This window comes from Suncus etruscus, chromosome 5, assembly GCF_024139225.1.
Source record: "Suncus etruscus isolate mSunEtr1 chromosome 5, mSunEtr1.pri.cur, whole genome shotgun sequence".
NCBI lineage: Eukaryota > Metazoa > Chordata > Mammalia > Eulipotyphla > Soricidae > Suncus > Suncus etruscus.
The window spans coordinates 26,594,089-26,613,385 of NC_064852.1; the positions used below are offsets into that span (position 1 = coordinate 26,594,089).

The window sequence follows — 19,297 nt, forward strand, 5'->3', positions numbered from 1 at the left end:
TCCCATCAAAAATTGGAAAGAAGAAATGAGCAGACATTTTGACAAAAAAGAAATATAAATGGCCAAAGGACACATGAAAAAATGCTCCACATCACTAATCATCAAGGAGATGCAAATCAAAACAACTATGAGGTACCATCTCCCACCAAAGAGATTAGCACACATCACAAAGAATGAGAACAAGCAGTGTTGGCGGGGACGCAGTGAGAAAGAAACTCTTATCCACAGCTGGTGTGAATGCCATCTAGTCCAAGCTTTATGGAAAGTGATATGTAGATTCCTCCAAAAACTGGAAATTAAAAACTGAAAACTGGAAATCCCATATGATCCAGCTATACTACTCCTAGGAATATACCCTAGGAACACAAAAGTACAACACAAAAATCCCTTCCTCACACTTATATTCATTGCAGTACTATTTACCATAGCCAGACTCTGAAAGCAAGAAGATGGCCTTCAACAGATGAATGGCTAAAGAAACTGTGGTACATATACACAATGGAATATTATGCAGCCGTCAGGAGAGATGAAGTCATGAAATTTTCCTATAACATGGATGTACATGGAATCTATTATGCTGAGTGAAATAAGTCAGAAGGAGAAAGATATATGCAGAATAGTCTCCCTCATCTATGGGTTTTAAGAAAAATAAAAGATATTCTTGCAATAATCCTCAGAGAAAAGAGGAGGGTTAGAAGGTCCAGCTCACGACATGAAGCTCACCACAAAGAGTGGTGAATGAAGTTAGAGAAATAATTACACTGAGAACAATCATAAAAATGTGAATGAATGAGGGAAGTAGGAAGCCTGTCTAGAGTATAGGCAGGGGTGGGGTGGAGAGGAGGGAGATTTGGGACATTGGTGATGGGAATGTTGCACTGGTGAAGAGGGGTGTTCTTTACATGACTGAAACCCAAGTACAATCTTATTTGTAATCAGGGTGTTTAAATAAAGATTTAAAAAATCTTTTCTGGTTACAGAATTACTGATGATTTTGGTTTATTTTTTCACTTGTGTATATTTTCTTTTCTTTTTTTTTTTTTTTTTTTTTGGTTTTTGGGCCACACCCTGTGACGCTCAGGGGTTACTCCTGGCTATGCGCTCAGAAGTCGCTCCTGGCTTCTTGGGGGACCATATGGGACGCCGGGGGATCGAACCGCGGTCCATCCTAGGCTAGCGCAGGCAAGGCAGGCACCTTACCTCCAGCGCCACCGCCCGGCCCCACTTGTGTATATTTTCTAATTTTCTACAATGAAGATATATTACTCTAAATTAGAATTTAAATATTTATTTTAATTTGAGTATTATAAGAATACTCAATATTGTAAAAATACTCAATGTTATAAGAATACTCAATATTATGTTTATAATAATCTGATTTATGAAATATAATTTATTTCAATATAATTTATGGCTTTACATACATGTATTTACAGATAATGTTGGTAGAAGTTAATTTATTTAGGTAGAAGATTAAAGATTGTATTTCACTACTGGAGAAATCATTCAAAGGAGTGGAGCATGTGTCTTGTTTGTTGGAGCCCAGGGTTTGGTCCCCAGCATCCCATGCTGCAAGGCCTCCCAACACCTTTGTGTTCATTTGTGCTTTTATTCAATCATTTGTCACTTGTCTTGCCCAAGACATTGCTGTCTTGATGGCAGTTTGTCTTAATTTCTAGTTCTTAAGCAGAGCTACTCAAAGCATTGACTTAATTGAAGTAGAAACAGCAATTCCATATCACACTCCCTTTAATCTATTCCATTAAAATAGAAAAAAAATCACTGTAACAAGTACAAACTAGGATAAATGTTTTCGAAAAAACAAGATAAATCTTGCCAAAAATGAAACAAAAAAGGTAAAAAAAAATCAACATACTTATCAATTACTCTCTTAAGAAAATTTGAGAAACATGCTTGAGTTTAACCAAGTACCATTAACTCAATTAGCAGTCAGAATCAAATCCCAGACATTTGCCATCCTACATGGTATAGTACAGGGGTGGCAAACACGCAGCTCTCGAGCTGCATTTGGCTCCCAGCCAAAATGAATGCGGCTCTTTGCCTCTTATCATGATTTTGTATACTGTGGCTCTTTGCCAAGTTTGGATTTTGTTCTGCTGCTCCTGAGGAGGGAGGGACCTCTGAGGAGAGATCTCCAAGCTAGATGACATATTCTCATAATATTTCTGTTATGCAGCACTGGTCTAGAGTTAAGCATACTTTGTTCAATGGTTATATTATTCTAAGAAGTTATATTTGAAAAAGAAATTAGACTCTTATTGTCCATGTTACCTGAATCAAAGTTAGTTGGGAGAAACTAAAAAGCCATCACCACAACAACAAAAAAATCTTTCCAAGCAGATTTGTGACTCTCAGGGATTCATTAACTACAGTCCTTGGACCAACCTGGCCTGTTGTCTATGAGTTAAAAAAATCTGTTTTGAAATGATAGTATTTTAAATGCAAAGATTGTTATTTTATTATGTAAAATAAATATAAATAAAATTATTTTGTAGTTTTAAAGTTTTGGAAAGTAATAGCCCTACTCAGTTTACAGATCACCAATGGGTACTTCCTGCCACAAAGGTATAGTTTAGTTGTAGTAATATCAGTATGTCTTCAATCAGGGGAGGCATAGATGAAAACAGCATTAATATGGAAGAGAGGAATGGCTTGAGACTAGAGATCAACTGGGAGTACATAACGGTAACAAGAAACATGTCAGATATGGTCCATAGTTGGAAAGGTTGAGAAACACTGTAATAGAGAATATATTGCCTGCTTAGTTTACAATGCTTCTTATCTTGATTTGGATAGAAAGTTTGCAGAGAAGAATTTTTATTTATTTAGAATAAATAAAATCTTTATTAAAACACCATTATTACAAACATGACTGTAGTTGGGTTTCAGTCATAAAAAGAACAACCCCTTTCACCAGTGCAACATTCCCATCACCAATGTTCCCAAGGAATTTTATTTTTTAAAAAAGGAAAGTTTGCAGAGACCTGCTTTCTACCACCCATTAGATCCCATGGGATTAGTTACCAATTGTATCAAAAAAAACGCTAATAAAAAAATAAGAAGAGCAATCTGGGTTTTTATTTCAATCTCTAGCAGAGACTAGTTTAGCTAATCTCTAGAGATTAATTTAGCTTTTTTTTAGCTCACTAAGGTGCCAATGTTGTTCTCTTAATTCAAGAATATGCCTAGAACACTAGCTTCTAGAACAGTCTCTAACAGGACAACTTTTTGTTTGGATGTCTGATATTTCATCTCTAATGTTCATTTTATTTAAAACTGTAACGAGCTTTTTTATTATTATTATTATTATTATTATTATTTGTCTCCTCCTCCTTCTGGGGTCAGGTTTCACACAGATAATATCACATTATCAGAACACTCAAGAGAGTTGTGGCATCCAATGGTTAATGGTCAATATTTTCCTTTCCTCTGGCATTCAGTGTTACAGCTGAGATTCCAAAACTGTCCCCTCCGAAGCTTTGGAGGCATACTGATTTCTTTGTGTTCAACCCAATGGGAACATTTTCAGGGTTCTTTCTCTCAAACTCATTTGCAGGACTATCCTTCAACCCCCGCTACTCAGATACCTACCTCAGTAGACCCTGTGAATGCAATCTTGTCTATGCCAGTATGAGAAGCGATTGCTGCCCCAGCCGTTGGCCCATATCCGGGCAAAATATTGATGACGCCTGGAGGAAAGCCAGCCTAACAAAACAGAATTGAGGAAACATGGCTTAGGCAAGCTGATGCAGCACAGTGAATGAGATGTGCTCCAGTAGGCTTTAGAGCACAAGGGGAATCATTCTTGATGGGGGTCCTCTTACCTCCTTGATGAGGGCTCCCATGTAGAGTGCACTGAGAGGTGTTTGTTCTGCTGGTTTAATAACAACTGTATTGCCACAGCACAGAGCTGGAGCAATTTTCCAGGCAAACATCAGCAGGGGGAAGTTCCACTGAAAAGAAAAAAAAAAACTCACAGCATTGATAGATGGAAAAATATTCCTACATGATTTTGTTTTCAAGCTGTGACTTCTCAAATTTCGCAGACTAGACCTCAACATAAATCTACTCTGTTACAATAGAGATGTTTAGACTTTTAAAATTATTTCATTAAGAGTAGAATGGGATTGGTTGCGCAATCTTTCCTTTTCTCCATATTCAGCAAATGACTAGATTCCAACCACCCACCCAAAGGAAATCTCACAGTGAAAAAGAGCCTTTATTTTTTTCTTTCTTTTGATTTGATGTTTCAATAGTATTAGATGTTTTTAAAGTTAGATTTTTTTTTGTTCCACTAAGTTCTTGAGTATGAAAGTTTTTTTCTTGCATTGGGCAATTTTACACTTGAATTTCCATACCGGTGTGGAGCTCTTCATTGTAGAAAAGTAGAAGAGAAAATTTCAGCTGTGAATTATATTTAAGTCAAAACATTTCACAGAAGCTTCTTTACTTTAATAGATAGGCATTTTGTCATATATATATATATATACATATAGTTACATAGTATGTATAGCTATAGTTACAGAATGCATATAATCACAAAATGTAAGTAAGTGCCTTTCCTAACGAATCAATAAATTTTTGACTTGTCTCTTTCACTACAAAATAAATGAATAGGAAATAGAATATATAAATATACGAGTACATAAATTTGAGGCCTGAAATGGTTAAAACAGATTTTAAAAGAACATTCAGTTTGTATTGTTCTAAGCAAAGGCATGAAACTCAGAACTACCAGGTGTCATCAATAATTTCATTAAGAAAGAAAACAGAAATCCTGGTTCCCTGGCTTCAGACTCTGACCACAATGTGTTTCAGCCTGAAGCATCTCAGCTGCCATCCTTGAAAGATTCTCACTGGCCCTGGCAAGCTTGCAAAAATATACAAGTGTCTTGCCTTCACCAAACACCCAATTTCTTTTCCCTTTAGTTGTTTATAAACTTGGGAGTCCACAGTGATGTTTTAATTCCATCTACAGTATATAAATCTTGGGAGCACAGTAATTGAGCTGGAGTTGGCTGACAAGTGGCTCTTGTCCTGTCAGTGAGCACCACAGCTTCAAACTGGAGGATAAGAAGAGCAGGTTTGTTGTCTGCGATTAAGGCACCAGACTGGACATCTAGCTCTGATCCAAGTGGGATTTCATTGGGTGGTTTAGTAACACAAGAACTTTGACCAAACTTTACATGTTCTGTTTTCCCTTCTTCAATACAGTTATCCAGAGTTTGTTAACCATTAAAGAGTATTAACACCTCTTAAAAAGCTTTGGCCCCAAAGTCAAATTATTTTGAATTTGATTCTACTTTATTTTCTAAGGAAAATCCTGTCTATACTGTACATGTTTAACTTGAGCCTCCCCAGAAATTCCTGCCAGAATGATTAGTTAGGTTGGCTGGGGGTGAAGGTGAAAAAAGAAGGAGGGAGAGAGGGAGAAAAGGAGGAAGGGAGGGAGAGAGAGGGTGAGAGAGAGAGAGAGACAGACAGAGAGAAGAGGTGGAGAGAGAGGAGGTGGAGAGAGAGGAAGAGGAGTGAGAAGAGAGAAAGGGGAGGGAGAATGTTTAATGTTCTAATCCAAACACTAAGCACTACAGCACTACATCTATTTCCCTTTACAAGACACAACAGCCCGGCATGGTTTCAATTATGACCGTGACGTTAATTGTACTGCTGTGTCTTCTGCAGTCTTCTACCTAGATTTGTGTGAAAAGAAACAGTGGTAAAGAATGGGAATAAAAGAACACATAAAACAATATGCCCTGAAAGATGATAAGTCATAGTCCTAAAAAATAAATAAGCAAATATAACAAAACATTCATTTTCCATAAGCAGAATGAACATCCATAACCAAGGACAGGTTATTAATACACTGGACTTGGCTTTGCTTATTTTAATCATAAGAATTCCATGACTTGAGAACTCAACTCCTAGTAACGGGCTGAAACTCTATTAACCTGTTCAAATAAGCATTTGCAGGGAGGCTGTTGAAGATATTTCAACAACACAGCTCCTTTTTTTCTCTCTCAAGAATGAAAAACACACATCACAGAGGTCCATGTTTTACATATCCTTAAGATAACTTGTTCAAATGAAAATAGTCCGAGATATGAGGGTTACACTCACTGGGATGATCTGTCCACATACTCCAATGGGTTCATGTCTTGTAAAGGTAAAATAGTCTCCATCTGAAAGAAATGAGCATTGTCACTTACAGAGACTTTACATTAGAATGGGCAAAAATGTGGGGTGGGGGGGTGCCATTGGCAGGCAATTAAAATATGAGAAAGAAAGAGTTGGAAAACCATTATGGAGTCACTACTACACTGGAAGCTTCAAGGAAAGCTATGACATAAAAGAGGGTATTTGTAGTGTGGATCCCAGATACCCAGAAAACTATGAGAGGCCTCTAACAAAACTATGAGAGGGCTTAATTTTTTTTTCTCTTGGATTTACATCCTTTATCAACTTTTCTACTGAGTTTTTCATACTACTGGTCATTATGCGGTTACTAAGGATTAAACTTTTTTATCATGTGCATACACAATTATTCCCCAATCTACTACTCACATTCAATTTTTATGAATATTATTAGAAATAAAAGAAGTCAGTAAATGGGCATAGAGAACATATTCATTTAAATAATGAAAAATATCACTACTGAGGTTCTGTCCCTGAGATGACTATAACACTGAGCAACATCTTAAAAATTAAGCTATTTTAGTTTTGTAGGCAGAAAATTCAAAAAATCTTCATAAGTATTTTTAACAGTAGTGCAAGTTCTCATTCTACTTCAACTTAAAAATCCTTGAAAAGCTGCAATCCTATATTCATTGCAGCACTATTCCTATAGACAGAATCTGAAAGCTCATAATAGTCAGAATCTGAAAACAAGTGCCTGAGAAAAGATTAGTGGATAAAAAAACATTGTGGTGTATTTACACTATGGGATATGGAACAACTCTTAGAAAAATAAAGTCATAAAATTTGTTTATATATGGAGAGTATCATGAGCAAAATGAGTCACAGGGAGAGTGACAGACAGAAGGATCACACTCATTTGTAGGATATAGACCATAGAGATTGGTGCTAGGAGGACTAATTCATGGCAGGAAGGTTGACACAAGGAAGGAATAGAGTTAAGGCAGAGAAAGGACCCCATAGTATAATTATAGAAGAAATGATCACTCTAGACAAGAACTGGGTGCTAAAAAGAGGTAAAGTGATAAGCATGATATCCTTTCAGTAGCAATATTGCAAACCACAGTGTCTAAAGTGGGAAAGAAAGAGACTGACAGAAAAAAAATAGAAAGAGTGAGAGACAAAGAATGAGTAAGAGAGAAGAATGGCTTCCATGCAGGGGAAGAGGGAGAGGAGGGAAAATAGGGAAATATGTGGCAGGAAATGTGCACTGGTGATGGGTGTTGTACATTGTATGATTGAAACTCAGTCATAAACAGCTTTGTAACTGTGTATCTCATAGTGAATCTATACAATTTATTCATAAAATAAAAACATAAATCCTTAAAAAAGATTTTTCATAGGAATTCCAATAACTCTTAATACTACATTTCTACACTCCTATATATAAATGTGATATGTGGTTCTGCTTTCTGTATAGGTTTTTCACAAGCAGCAATATTATTTGTCAAGAGACCAGAGAGGGTTGGAGAGACAGTACAATGCTGAAGGCTCTTCCCTTGCAGCTCAACCTTGATTTGAATCCCTGGTCCCCAACAATTACCAATTACCATCAAGGATCATTCTTGAGCACAGTCAAGAGTAGTAGACCCTGAGCATCACTTGATGTAGCCCCCAAGACCCCAAATTTAAAAAAAAAATTTTAAATGAGAGAACAAGAAATTCGTCCCCAAATAAATTCTGTAACTTGACTAAAGTGATGGAATTTTCAGAGGCTAATCAAAACCTAATATTAACATGGGGTGCAAATGGGCTGAGAAAACAAGTGGGGAAAGATGAACTTAAGGAGAACACAGGTGTTTGTTTTATTTGTATGTGCAAGAAACTGTAACTGCTTGAAGAAAACTTACAAGTTACTGCATATTCACAGCATGGCAATTCACAAAGCATTTCCCCTTGCTACACTAGAAATGCTTCAGAACTCAGCTGTCTTGCAGACATCATTTTAAAGTTAATGGAGAAACAAAAAGGAGACAGAAATATCTTGCAAGCTGTTCTGAAGAACTGAAGTCTAATGAGTGTCCCAATAAAAAGTGCATTATGAGAAATGAAAATTTCTTGGATAAACAGTCCACAGATTTGATATTAAGCTAAAACAAATATAGTAACCAAAATATAGGAATAAAATATGTACTGTCTCCACAGGTTTTTTTTCCTTTCTTTTTTTTTTTTCTTGAGTAGGGTGCCGGAATCAAACCCCAGTCTTATGCATGTAAGGTATTTGCTTTTGCACTAAAGAACATACCTGTACCTACAGTCCTACTAAGATGTACACAGAGAAGTAAGGGGGTATTTGATGCTTAATTCTTCCCCAATGAGTACTGAGAAATAAACAAAAGTACTTGTTCTTAGTGTTCATTGTCATTAGCAAGGACAACGTTGTTTTGGACACCTCAAGTTGAAACTGGGGACCAGAATATTAATCAAGAAATAAAGAATAGCATCATTCTTAAAATAAGCAGAAGACAAACCAGAGCCAACTTCTTTTGGTGTTTTTTTATGTTTTGGTTTAGAATCACATCTGGTGGTGCTCAGTGCATACTTCTGGCTCTCTTCTCAGGGATAACTCCTGGCAAGGCTCAGGGAACCCTTTGGGATGGCATGACTTGAATCCCAATTAGCAGTGCGCAAAGTACACTCCTTGATGTACTGTTTTCCTGGTCTTTGTGATTTTACTCTTGAGTATCTACCACTCATGAGGATTATAAACATTTTACAATGAAATACCTTAACCCTCTGCATTTGCTCAAACTATGGATCAAGGTTCCTTGAATTTATATACATGTATTGAGCCACTTCTAGAATACTACATTTCCCCCTAGAGGTGAGTAATAAAATAAACCTCTCCTGTATTTTTGAGCTATTGAGTTATTGTTCCATGCCTCTGATGGGAACCTATCAAGTTATGCAGAAGAAAAAAAAAACTATTTAATAAAGTTTATTTATTTTCGTATTTGGACCATATCCAGAGGTGATTAGGTCTTACACCTGGCTCTAAGATCAGGGTTCACTCCTGGCAGGCTCAGAGAACCATTTGTGGTGCTGGGAATTGGCCCTAGGTCAGCTACATAAAAGGCAAGTGTCCTACACTCTGTACTATCTCTTCAGTCCCTAATTACTACAATTTAAACATTTTGATAATTCCCTTGTAAAAAATTATATATTAAATTCAATTTTGTAGTTTTTTAAAAAAAACTTGGCACCATTTTTATTATCTTAAGACTGTCATTGACACAGTCCATACAGAAACTAAGTAATGATTTGTTAATACATACAGTCTATAATATTAGAAAAATCTTAAAAGTGCTTAAAATTTAGGACAAATTTACCAGTTGAAACTTTAATAGTTAGAAATTCTAATATAAAATATTTAGCATTTAAATAGTTACATTATTTTTATTATCTCATTAACTAAAGAAGTTGTTCTACTAGCATAAAAAAGGTGGAGAGTCATATTCTAGTCTCTAATCTCTGAACATAATTAGAAGGAATACTCATAAGGATCAAGAAATTCTTTCAATAATTTCAGCAGTAAACTACAATTAACAGTGAACATTTCTGTTATAGTCTCTAGCAGATATATAGTCTCAATAAATCATGGTAATGATCACTATCATCATTATTAGGAGTTGCCAGTGTAGGAGGGTCAAGACATGGGATTTATGGTGCGAGAGAGCTGCTTATGAGTATCCCGGCAGGAAAAGTGGACAGGGTGGTTAGGCCACCATCAAACCCCTTGTGAATCCAAATAGTATCCCGATTCAGTGCTAACATCTAACTAGGAACCTTGAGTGAGAATGAATGGAGAAGAGCAAAAAAAGCTCTCAGTTCAGAGGGTAAAAAAATAAGCTGTCTGTGCATGACTCAAAGAACAGTTGCAAGATATCATCCTTTTTCTCTTTTTGCAAATATTTTATAGCTAGAGGAAGGGGAAAAGTAAATACTTGGGGCTGGATTGATAGTACAATGGGTTAAGTGTTTGTTTTGCACATGACAAAGAGGTTCGATCTCCAGCATTAAATATGGTCTCCTGAACCCTGCTATAAACCGTCCTCCGAGTAAGCCCTGAGCATTGCCTACAAACAACAAACCAAACAAATGAAAAATACTTATAACTATCTTCTATATAACCAAATTGTTCTTTGGAGAAATAATCCAGAGTAGGACATTAGCCTTGCACACCGTTGACCTGGATTCAATTCCTGAAATTCCATATGATCTCCTGAACTCTAGGAGTGATTCCTGAGCACAGAGTGAAGAGTAAATCTTGATCACTTCTAGATATGGTCAAAAGGCAAGAAAAATGGGAAGAAAAAATATTAAAAAATAAATCTAAAGGCCAGAGTGGTAACACAATGGTAGGGTGTTTGTCTTGCATGCAGCTTACCCAGGACAGACACGGGTTCAACCCTCGACATCCCTTATGGTCCCCAGAGCCAGGATCGATTTCTGAGCTCAGAGCCAGAAGTAACCCCTGAGTGCCACCAGGTGTAACCCAAAAACCAAAACCAAAACAAACAAACAAAAGGAATCTAAAGGAAACTTTAAGAAATTAGCAAGAAAAACAGGGAAAAATAATTACACTTGATGCGGGGTTGTGAAGGTAATGTTGGTAAATGTGACTGTTGCGTGGCTGGAAGGGATTTAATAAACTATTTGTGGCATTTTTGTGGAAAATTATTTGTGGCAATAATTTGTATCAATTTTTTTCAATTCCTACTTAAACCTATCCTGATATGTTTTTTGTGACAAAATTATTTGTGTGTATATTATTTCTGTCAAAATTCTTCATTCTCACTGTAAATCTAACTTGATACTAAGAAATAAAACTATCCAATGTCCAAAGATAATTTGGGAAACAAAATCTAGGAATTTCTCTAGAAAAAAGAAGAGACCATACTGTTTCATGCTTTTACCTTAAATTGTTAGAGATGTGTAAGATCCCAGACTCTAAGTGAAAGACAAATGGTGGGTTTGGAGGAAGATGAAGGCATTGGTGATGGAAATGTTGCACTGGTGAAGGAGGATGTTCTTTTTATGACTGAAACTCAACTACAAACATGTTTGTAATCATGGCGCTTAAATGAAGATATTCAAAAAACAAATTCAGTTTTGGTCAAGACATTCATCTGCTGAAATTATTCAAAGCTATTAAATTGTATAATGGCTTACTTAGATTCAAAGTCCCCTTGTCTTTTATTGCTACATGTTCAGATCCACTTCCACACTGCACTGTCTTTCCACAATAAATGAACATATTTGTGCCACTGCAAGTGATAGTTCTACTTTCATCTTTATTTACCTACACTCAGGTAACTTGTGCTTCTGGCTTCCTAGGGAGTCTTAACTCTGGGTGAGATAGCTCTTCTGTAGAGTTCCAGCATGTATCTGTATGTATGCAGATATGTATAGAGTATCTAGAATGTAATTCTATATCTAACACTTTCTATGAACTCTTGTCTATTTGTTTGCTTTCCTTACTATCCCGTGAGTATCTTACTTCATTACTTAGCCCACTAATTAGAATAGTCTCCATGTACAATACATTATCAGACAATAGGAGGAATGGATAAATGACTAAAAAACAGAAGCTGGTACGTAGCAGTAAAGATGCTTTAAATGTTCCTCTCATTTTCCAGTTTTCCTAAATAAGAAGTGAAAGAAACAACAATATAACATTTTCTTCTCTTTTAGTCTTTATTTGTCAGAGATACTAAGTATGATGTATGACCCCAGCATTGGGTTTAATGTAATAAATCATTTTCTATTTTATTTTTTTAAAACACATTCAAGTTTGTTTTTATGGGTGATCAGACAGAGTTCTATCTTTCAGGCCTGACAGTTCTGCAAGGCACCTTGCTTCACAATCTGATAGAGGCAGTAAGATCTATATTCTGAAGTGTTTTTTACAACATTTTAAAAATACATAAACATTAATATGGAAAAGCAGGATCCAGAGAGTTTACCTTCAGTCACTCAGAATTTCTATGTATGAGAATTGGCTTAAAAGTTTGGGGGATTTCTTAAAAGTATTTGCTAATTTCCCAAGAGACATTTGTTGTCCCCAAAGCAATACTCTTTGTGCTTTCAGAGTCATTCTTGAACATGTGCACAGAAAAAGTAAAAGAAAAAATACAGCAAACAAAATCATGCTTTGACCAGTGGACAAAAATATTGGGCTTAGAAGTTCACTTAAATCTACCTACCACTGTAGTGTAATGATCTCAGATTTGTAGTCAAACTTTACAAAATGCAGTAGTATGAATAATGAGAATCAACTCTAAAGCAACCCCATCAAAGGATTAAAAATAACAACTTACCAGGGTGACTGGTCTTTTCCTCTTCCCACCCCTATAAATTTTGTATCTGCCTTACAAAGTGTGAGGCAGAAGGAAATGTGTTTTACTCTCAGCCTGCAACTTATTGGCTATATAACCTGATTGAAGACATCAAATCTCTTCTGACTCAATTTTTACCTATAAAATGGGTTCAATAGCTTTTAAATCAAACTTATCTCATAGGGTCACATGCAGAATTTCACAGATTCTGTTTGTGAAGAAACACTGGGCACAATGTTCTATACTGCTATACAGGTGTAAGATACTTTGTTTCCTTATGTTATAATTTAAAATATAAAATTATTTTGCTGTAATTTCATAAAGATCATATGGTTACAAATTAATAGTATGTTACAGAATTAATTGACAAATTTCAAGAAGGCAGGGACTAAAAAGCTAGCTGATGTAAAACTGTAAAGTTAAAAGTAAAATAGACTGAGAAAATTTAAGGCCAAATAAAAAAAAAGAATTACTCCCTTTCCTTTCCCTATGCTTTCTCTATCATTCCTTCCCAACCCTTGTCTAGACTCACTAAGTAATAACCTTCAACAAAGTCATAGGCTGAATTCTTAACAGTCTACAATCAAGTCTAAATGGGTCTACAGCTAGAACAGACAAGAGAGCTGCCAATTCACCTCTGCAGCCATTCATCATTCCTTAGAGGTTCTGTTTATATTCTAATTCCAGAGTCCCTCATCCTGCTATCCTTCTCAATGCACTTTAAATGAGAAACATTAGGGAAAAACAACAACAACAACAAAAATAACAGCGCTTAAGACAGTTCTTCACTTCTTTTCCATCACAGTCTGAATACTGGTTTATAAATAAAGGTGAAGAAATCACTGTGAAAGTCCCATTCTAACTCCAAAGTCAATAGCCTTAGAATTTTCAAAGAGCATCAAAAGAAAAAAGGCTTTCTTGAGGCTTACAAAAATGAATCACCTCTGTGTTCCACACAGAGGGGAACAGTTTCACTAGCACTCAGGGGGAAAAAGGGAAGCTATGGGACACATGCTGGGAAAAGGGGTGGAGGCAGGAGGACAACCCTGGTGGTGAGAATGACCCTGATTCATTGTCACTATGTACCTTAAATACTACTATGAAAGATTTGTTATTCACTCTTTGGTCACAGTAAAAATTATTTTAATAAAAAAAAAGAAAAATGAATCACTCTTCCTTCTTTCCCGACCTCCTCATTTCTTCATCCCTCATCATCCCTCATACTCTTCCCTCTTCCTTCCTTTCTTTGTTTCTTCCTCAATCCATACATTCCTTTCCAATTAAATCCAGAGTTTTACACAATGTAAGACATCCGCTCTACCATTAAACTTTTATCTGCTGTTTCAATAGAGCAGGTGAAGAAATAAAAAAAAAAAAAAAAAAACAATAACAGGCTTTTATCTGGTTCATTTTTCTTTCTTCCCTAAAAGAGGACACACCAACACCAATATAATGGCCTTACATACAAGTGTGCTGTTTTGGCACAGAGGGTTCATTCTAAGTCTTCCAATAGGAATGCTTACTCCAAAAATGACTCGCTTAGGCCATTCCCAGAATATGTATGGCAAGTGATATTGGAGGCCATAAGCCCGTGAGACACTTAAAGCCAAGACTGCACTCTAGCAGACTTTGAGAGTAATTTTGTCTGTCCTCCAATTATGCTTTATAAAGGACAGCTCAGGATGGTGGGGACATGCTATGATAATCGAAAACTCATGTTCTTTTTTTTTTGGAAACTCGTGTTCTAAAGGTCAACATTGCACTCTCATCATCATTCACAAAGATGCTTTCAAAATACCCATTTGAAGTCTCGTTGCTGCCCTAGTGATCTATCTTCTTGGTCCCTGCTTACATAAGGCAACAAGATAACCTTCTGCTTAGTGCTGGTTTCTGAATTCTCTGTAGTGGACCAGTCACAAGAGAATGCATATCCCCAGGCCCTACTTACATATAATCAGAAACTGAATGCAGAACATAGCCCTATGCTAAGTTCTTCCCCATATAGGAAGTTCCTTCTCCTTTCTCTTCTACTTGCCAATAAACTTTTCTACCTTTTATAAGATGAAAAAAAATTAAACAACATCAGAAGATTTCAGGTAGTAGGGGAGTAACGCCACTTTGTATTGTGGGCATGATGAGTCAAACCACACTCTTCTGCTGCCAATCCAAGACCTGTCAACCAAAATAGGTCTAAAAGATCTTTAAAACAGAATTTCTCACTCAGGACCATATGGCTTCTGGTGAGCATGCAGGATATGACAATACAGACTAGAGGTGAGAACTGCATAACTGGGGCCACAACATGAGACCTAGTGTGTTTAGCTATGGGACTGGGACCATAGGAAGGAAACAAGGCTGGAAGTAGAAATGCTGCTTTAAGTTATCCAGAGGTCCAGGAACCTCTGGAAACATGCTCTTTCCCTCTGTCTTCCCCCAGGAACAGTATTCTGATCTCTCCTTCATTCTCTTCTTCAAATTTTTCCATTCCTGGGGCAGCACTCTTCCTCAATAGCCAATGGCAAGCCCCTGGTGTCTAACCCGGATTCTGTGTAAAAGCTTGGAAAATCATTTCTAATCTGTAGCCTACAGCTTCCTCCTTTGTATATGAGGGTGCTATAGAAACCCTCAGTTTTAAATCCCTGCTCTTGGCCATCATGCTCTTATACAAACCCTCTGCTAACTTGGCTTGGAGACTTCCTAATTTAAAAGGTTAAATACTGACACCCATGCCACTAACTGCAAAGAGCAGTTCCTTTGAATTTTTCTGAGGTCTTTCTTTGGTGCTACTTTCATACCCTAACCTTAATCTTGGGGTTGAACAAAGTGTAAAAATGATTGTTGTTTTCATAGACAGACTGATTCCTGAGTATTACAGGAAATGTAGTTAAAATAGCATTTAACAAAGAAGGAAATGTAAAATGGATGAAATAATCATCCATAATTTCACCAACTGTTAACATTGTTATCAACTGTTGACATTGTTAACAACTTAACATTTTAGAGTATTTCCACAGTATTTCTTTCTACTTCTTTTTAATATTTTTTCTTTATTTAAACATCTTGATTACAAATATGATTGTGATTTGGTTTCAGTCATGTAAAGAACACCCCCCTTCACCAGTGCAACATTCCCACCACCAATGTCCCAATTCTCCCTCCATCCCACCCCCCAACCTGTACTCTAGATAGGCTTTCCAGTTCCCTCATTCATTCACATGATTGTGGTATTTGTCAGTTCTTTCTACTTCTATATGGAATAGAGCCTATGATTCCAGAAGAAAAGGACCGAGTCTTCATTTAATCAGAATTTTACCTGACATCACCTCTCTCAAGGCCTCTTCCCATACCCTCATGTATGTACATGCTCATGTACACACACACACACACACACACACACACACCTGCCAACATCCAACTGAAGCACTGCTGTTAGTGGCTTGATCCCACACCTACAATGGAGACTGTCTACACACTATCAGACTTAGTGATGTACTCTGGTTCTTTGGAGCTGGCTGCTATGACTTGGTGCATTGAAGGGGTGGGAGAAGTAGTGAATTCATGTTTCAATAGACTTATACAGCACATACCTACAGGAATGGTCATTCCATGAATTTTATCTGCCCAGCCTGCATAATACCGCAGCGTTTTGATGACCCCCTGTAAATCCACATAAAAAGCTTGCAGAAATGGTTTACCACCATTCAGGGATTCCATAGTCTGCAGAAAAACAAACAAAAGGACAAACAAAACAAAAGTTTCTAATGACACAATCAAATTTTGGAAAGGAAATAAAAGGAGAGCATAAAAGCATAATATGAACAGTCAACTGATTTCCTGATAAAAACAATTTTTAGTACTTCTGGTTTAGTTTCTGAGTAAAAATTCCAATGAATACTTATTTTCATGTTCTTGTACTTCTGTGTTTCTTGTATCTAATATCAAAATTTGTAAACACAAAATCTCAAGTGATATTAAATGTCAAATTTTTAAATAAATTATCAAACCAGCTTCTATTTTATTTAATGACCAGAGATTCTTAGAGATTATCTTGAGCCTATATACACAACATAAACCTAATAATGAGAAGTAGGGACAATGGCCTTCATGCAGTTGTCAAGAATCTAAAAGTTATTCCAGCTGCCAAGATCACTGCTGAGAAATGGAATATCTACAGGGCACAGAATTTATTTATTGACACATCAAATAAACAAGGTCACCTCAAGGGAAGTCCAATATTTTAACAACTTGAGATCTGCATTATTTTTTTCTAGTAAATATTTATGTTAAGAACCATTATCTGGAGATTAATAAAACCATTATAAGCAAAGAATTTGCTACACTTAACAAAAATAAAGATATCATGTAGTTTTAGGTTACAAACACAAATTTTGACAACTTGTTCCAAACTGGAAAGGCCTGTAACAAAAATAACTACAAACTAATAATATACTGAAATGAGAAGTTGACTTGGGAACTATTTAATGTGAATTTAACAAATGAAATTACAAAGACATGTGTCTGTAATTTCTCCTCCTTTTCTGTAAGAACATTTTATAATACACAATTGTGTAAAAATTATTTGAGTACTGATGAACGTAAAACTGGAATATCCTCTATCCAGTGACAAGAAAAATTAATAATTTACAGTGCAACTTCTCCACTTTGTGTATAAAATGGAATTTATTTTAAAATATGACATTACTTATCACTCTATATTGTTTCAACTTTATAAATTAAGAATGCATTATTTAAAAGCATTTATTAAAAAACTATGTTCATAAAATGGTAATCACCTTCCCTGGGCAGTTAACAGAGAACCAAGATCTACATAGCACTAATTGAAGGAGAGTCAGTAACCAGAATCTGGTTCATTGATATGCTTCTCTGAGCTGTTGACAAGATTCATACTTAGTAAAGAGTAGCCAGCCCTAGGTTTATTTTCAGTTGTGTTTATTGGGGCACTTTATTAACTTCCATTTTTTAATTAGGCATTCCCCTAAAACCCAAAGGCTATCTCTTACTAAAATCCAGTTTCCTTACAGCTAAAGAATGTTGGGTGAAGAGGAGGGAGATTTGGGACATTGGTGATGGGAATGTTGCACTGATGATGGGTAGTGTTCTTTACATGACTGAAACCAAACACAATCATGTATGTAATCAAAATGTTAAAATAAAATATATAAAAAAGAATGTTTCAAAAATATTTAAAAGTACAAATATAAATATTAATATATAGGTATTAATGTATATGTATAATATATATGTATTAATGTATATGTGTTAATGCATAAAAATGAATCTGCTCTTAGTGACACATGCCACAAAAGAGATGGCTTTTGAGTTTCTACCATAAAAATGTAATTCTAGAAGTAACATAAAATTGTTCCTTAGAGAACAATAATAAACCAGAGAAGAGACAAACATATAGAACAACATTCCCAAAGTGTGCACAAGGACTGTTTCATACAAAATAAATGATACATAATACTAATAATTTTGAGAAATACTAAATTCAAATAAGTTTGATAAATACTTAGACTTTACAGAGTCTTTAATATGCTTGATAGCTTGTGAATATATAGGAAAGCTCTATTTTGTCATGAAACACCATTTTTACAATATGAATATAACACTCATTGGAACAACATTCCTTTGTATACAAGATAATAAAATATTGTACTAAAAAATGTACCCACAATTAGTTGTTTAAACTAACTTTAGTCAATTAAAAATATATATCTATAAAATGTTTAGGCTTTTTTTCCTGGAAAAGCCCATGTCCTCTTTTGAACATGCCTCTTTCCCTTGCCCCTCACATAGTTGTAAATTTCTTTCAAGTAAAACTGTTTTGTGGAGGAGAGAAATAATACAGTGAATAAAGCATTTGCCTTGCAAATGGTTGACCTGGATTCAATTCCATATGGCCCTCCATGCACAACTAAAAGTAATTCTTAAGTGCAGATTCAGAAGTAGCCCTTGAGCACAGGCATGTGCAACCCAAAAAGCAAAAATAAATTATCACTAGGGAGGTGGTGGACTAGGTTCCTGACAAGTACTTGGGAGCCTGTCACCAACCTCTAAAATATTAAAAGTACTAACAGCAACAATAAACTCACTAGTAAAGAGGAAGCCTATTATGCTGTGGAGGCAGAGTGTTGCTAGCCTCTACTTCTCTTTCTACTGGCTCTAGAAAGTGGTGAGAGAGCAAATGAATACTTGTAAGACATCTTGTCATGGCTTCTGTATTATGGAGGGCATTGGTGGTGGGAATATTGCACTGGTGCAGGGGAGTGTTTTTTTTTTTTAATAACTAAAACCCAACTACACACATGTTTGTAATCATGGTGCTTAAATAAAGATATTAAAAAATAAAGAACTTTTAGTCAAAAGTGGTTAGCCATAGGGCCATAAGGAGATGAAAATACCTAGTCCTATTTGATTGCTTAAAAATATGCTATGAGTTTACACATGCTCCCATGTGATTCTCTTGTTTGGTGCTATTTTCTATGCATCTATATAGATGCATAGAAAGGGCCCATCCCTAACCCCATACTGAGAAGTTATGGCTTTGCTCTAGAATTCAGTCAGAAAAGACAAATACATACCCTTCCCCACTTGATCCTCCTATCCAAATATGTCTGGTTTCTTGTGTATAATATGAATTTGACACATTCTTCCCAATCTAATTTATACTTGTTTAGAAAAACTAAGAAATCTCCATTTCAGTAGAATGTGGAATATGA

The 19,297-nt window shown here is 35.9% G+C and overlaps 2 protein-coding genes across 2 annotated transcripts in view; one reads left to right on the forward strand and one right to left on the reverse strand.

The window, feature by feature from the left end:
- AQP9 (aquaporin 9) overlaps positions 1-19,297 on the forward strand; it is an 837,480-nt gene that overhangs the window by 629,651 nt on the left and 188,532 nt on the right. The gene's annotated exons all lie outside the window — the stretch shown is intronic.
- ALDH1A2 (aldehyde dehydrogenase 1 family member A2) overlaps positions 1-19,297 on the reverse strand; it is a 102,446-nt gene that overhangs the window by 39,705 nt on the left and 43,444 nt on the right. Inside the window, exons 4-7 of the mRNA XM_049773659.1 lie at positions 16,142-16,271; positions 6,142-6,203; positions 3,846-3,974; positions 3,613-3,726 (exon numbers count right to left, since the gene is read on the reverse strand). Coding sequence (XP_049629616.1) covers positions 3,613-3,726; positions 3,846-3,974; positions 6,142-6,203; positions 16,142-16,271 — 435 coding nt within the window. The remainder of the gene's footprint in view (positions 1-3,612; positions 3,727-3,845; positions 3,975-6,141; positions 6,204-16,141; positions 16,272-19,297) is intronic.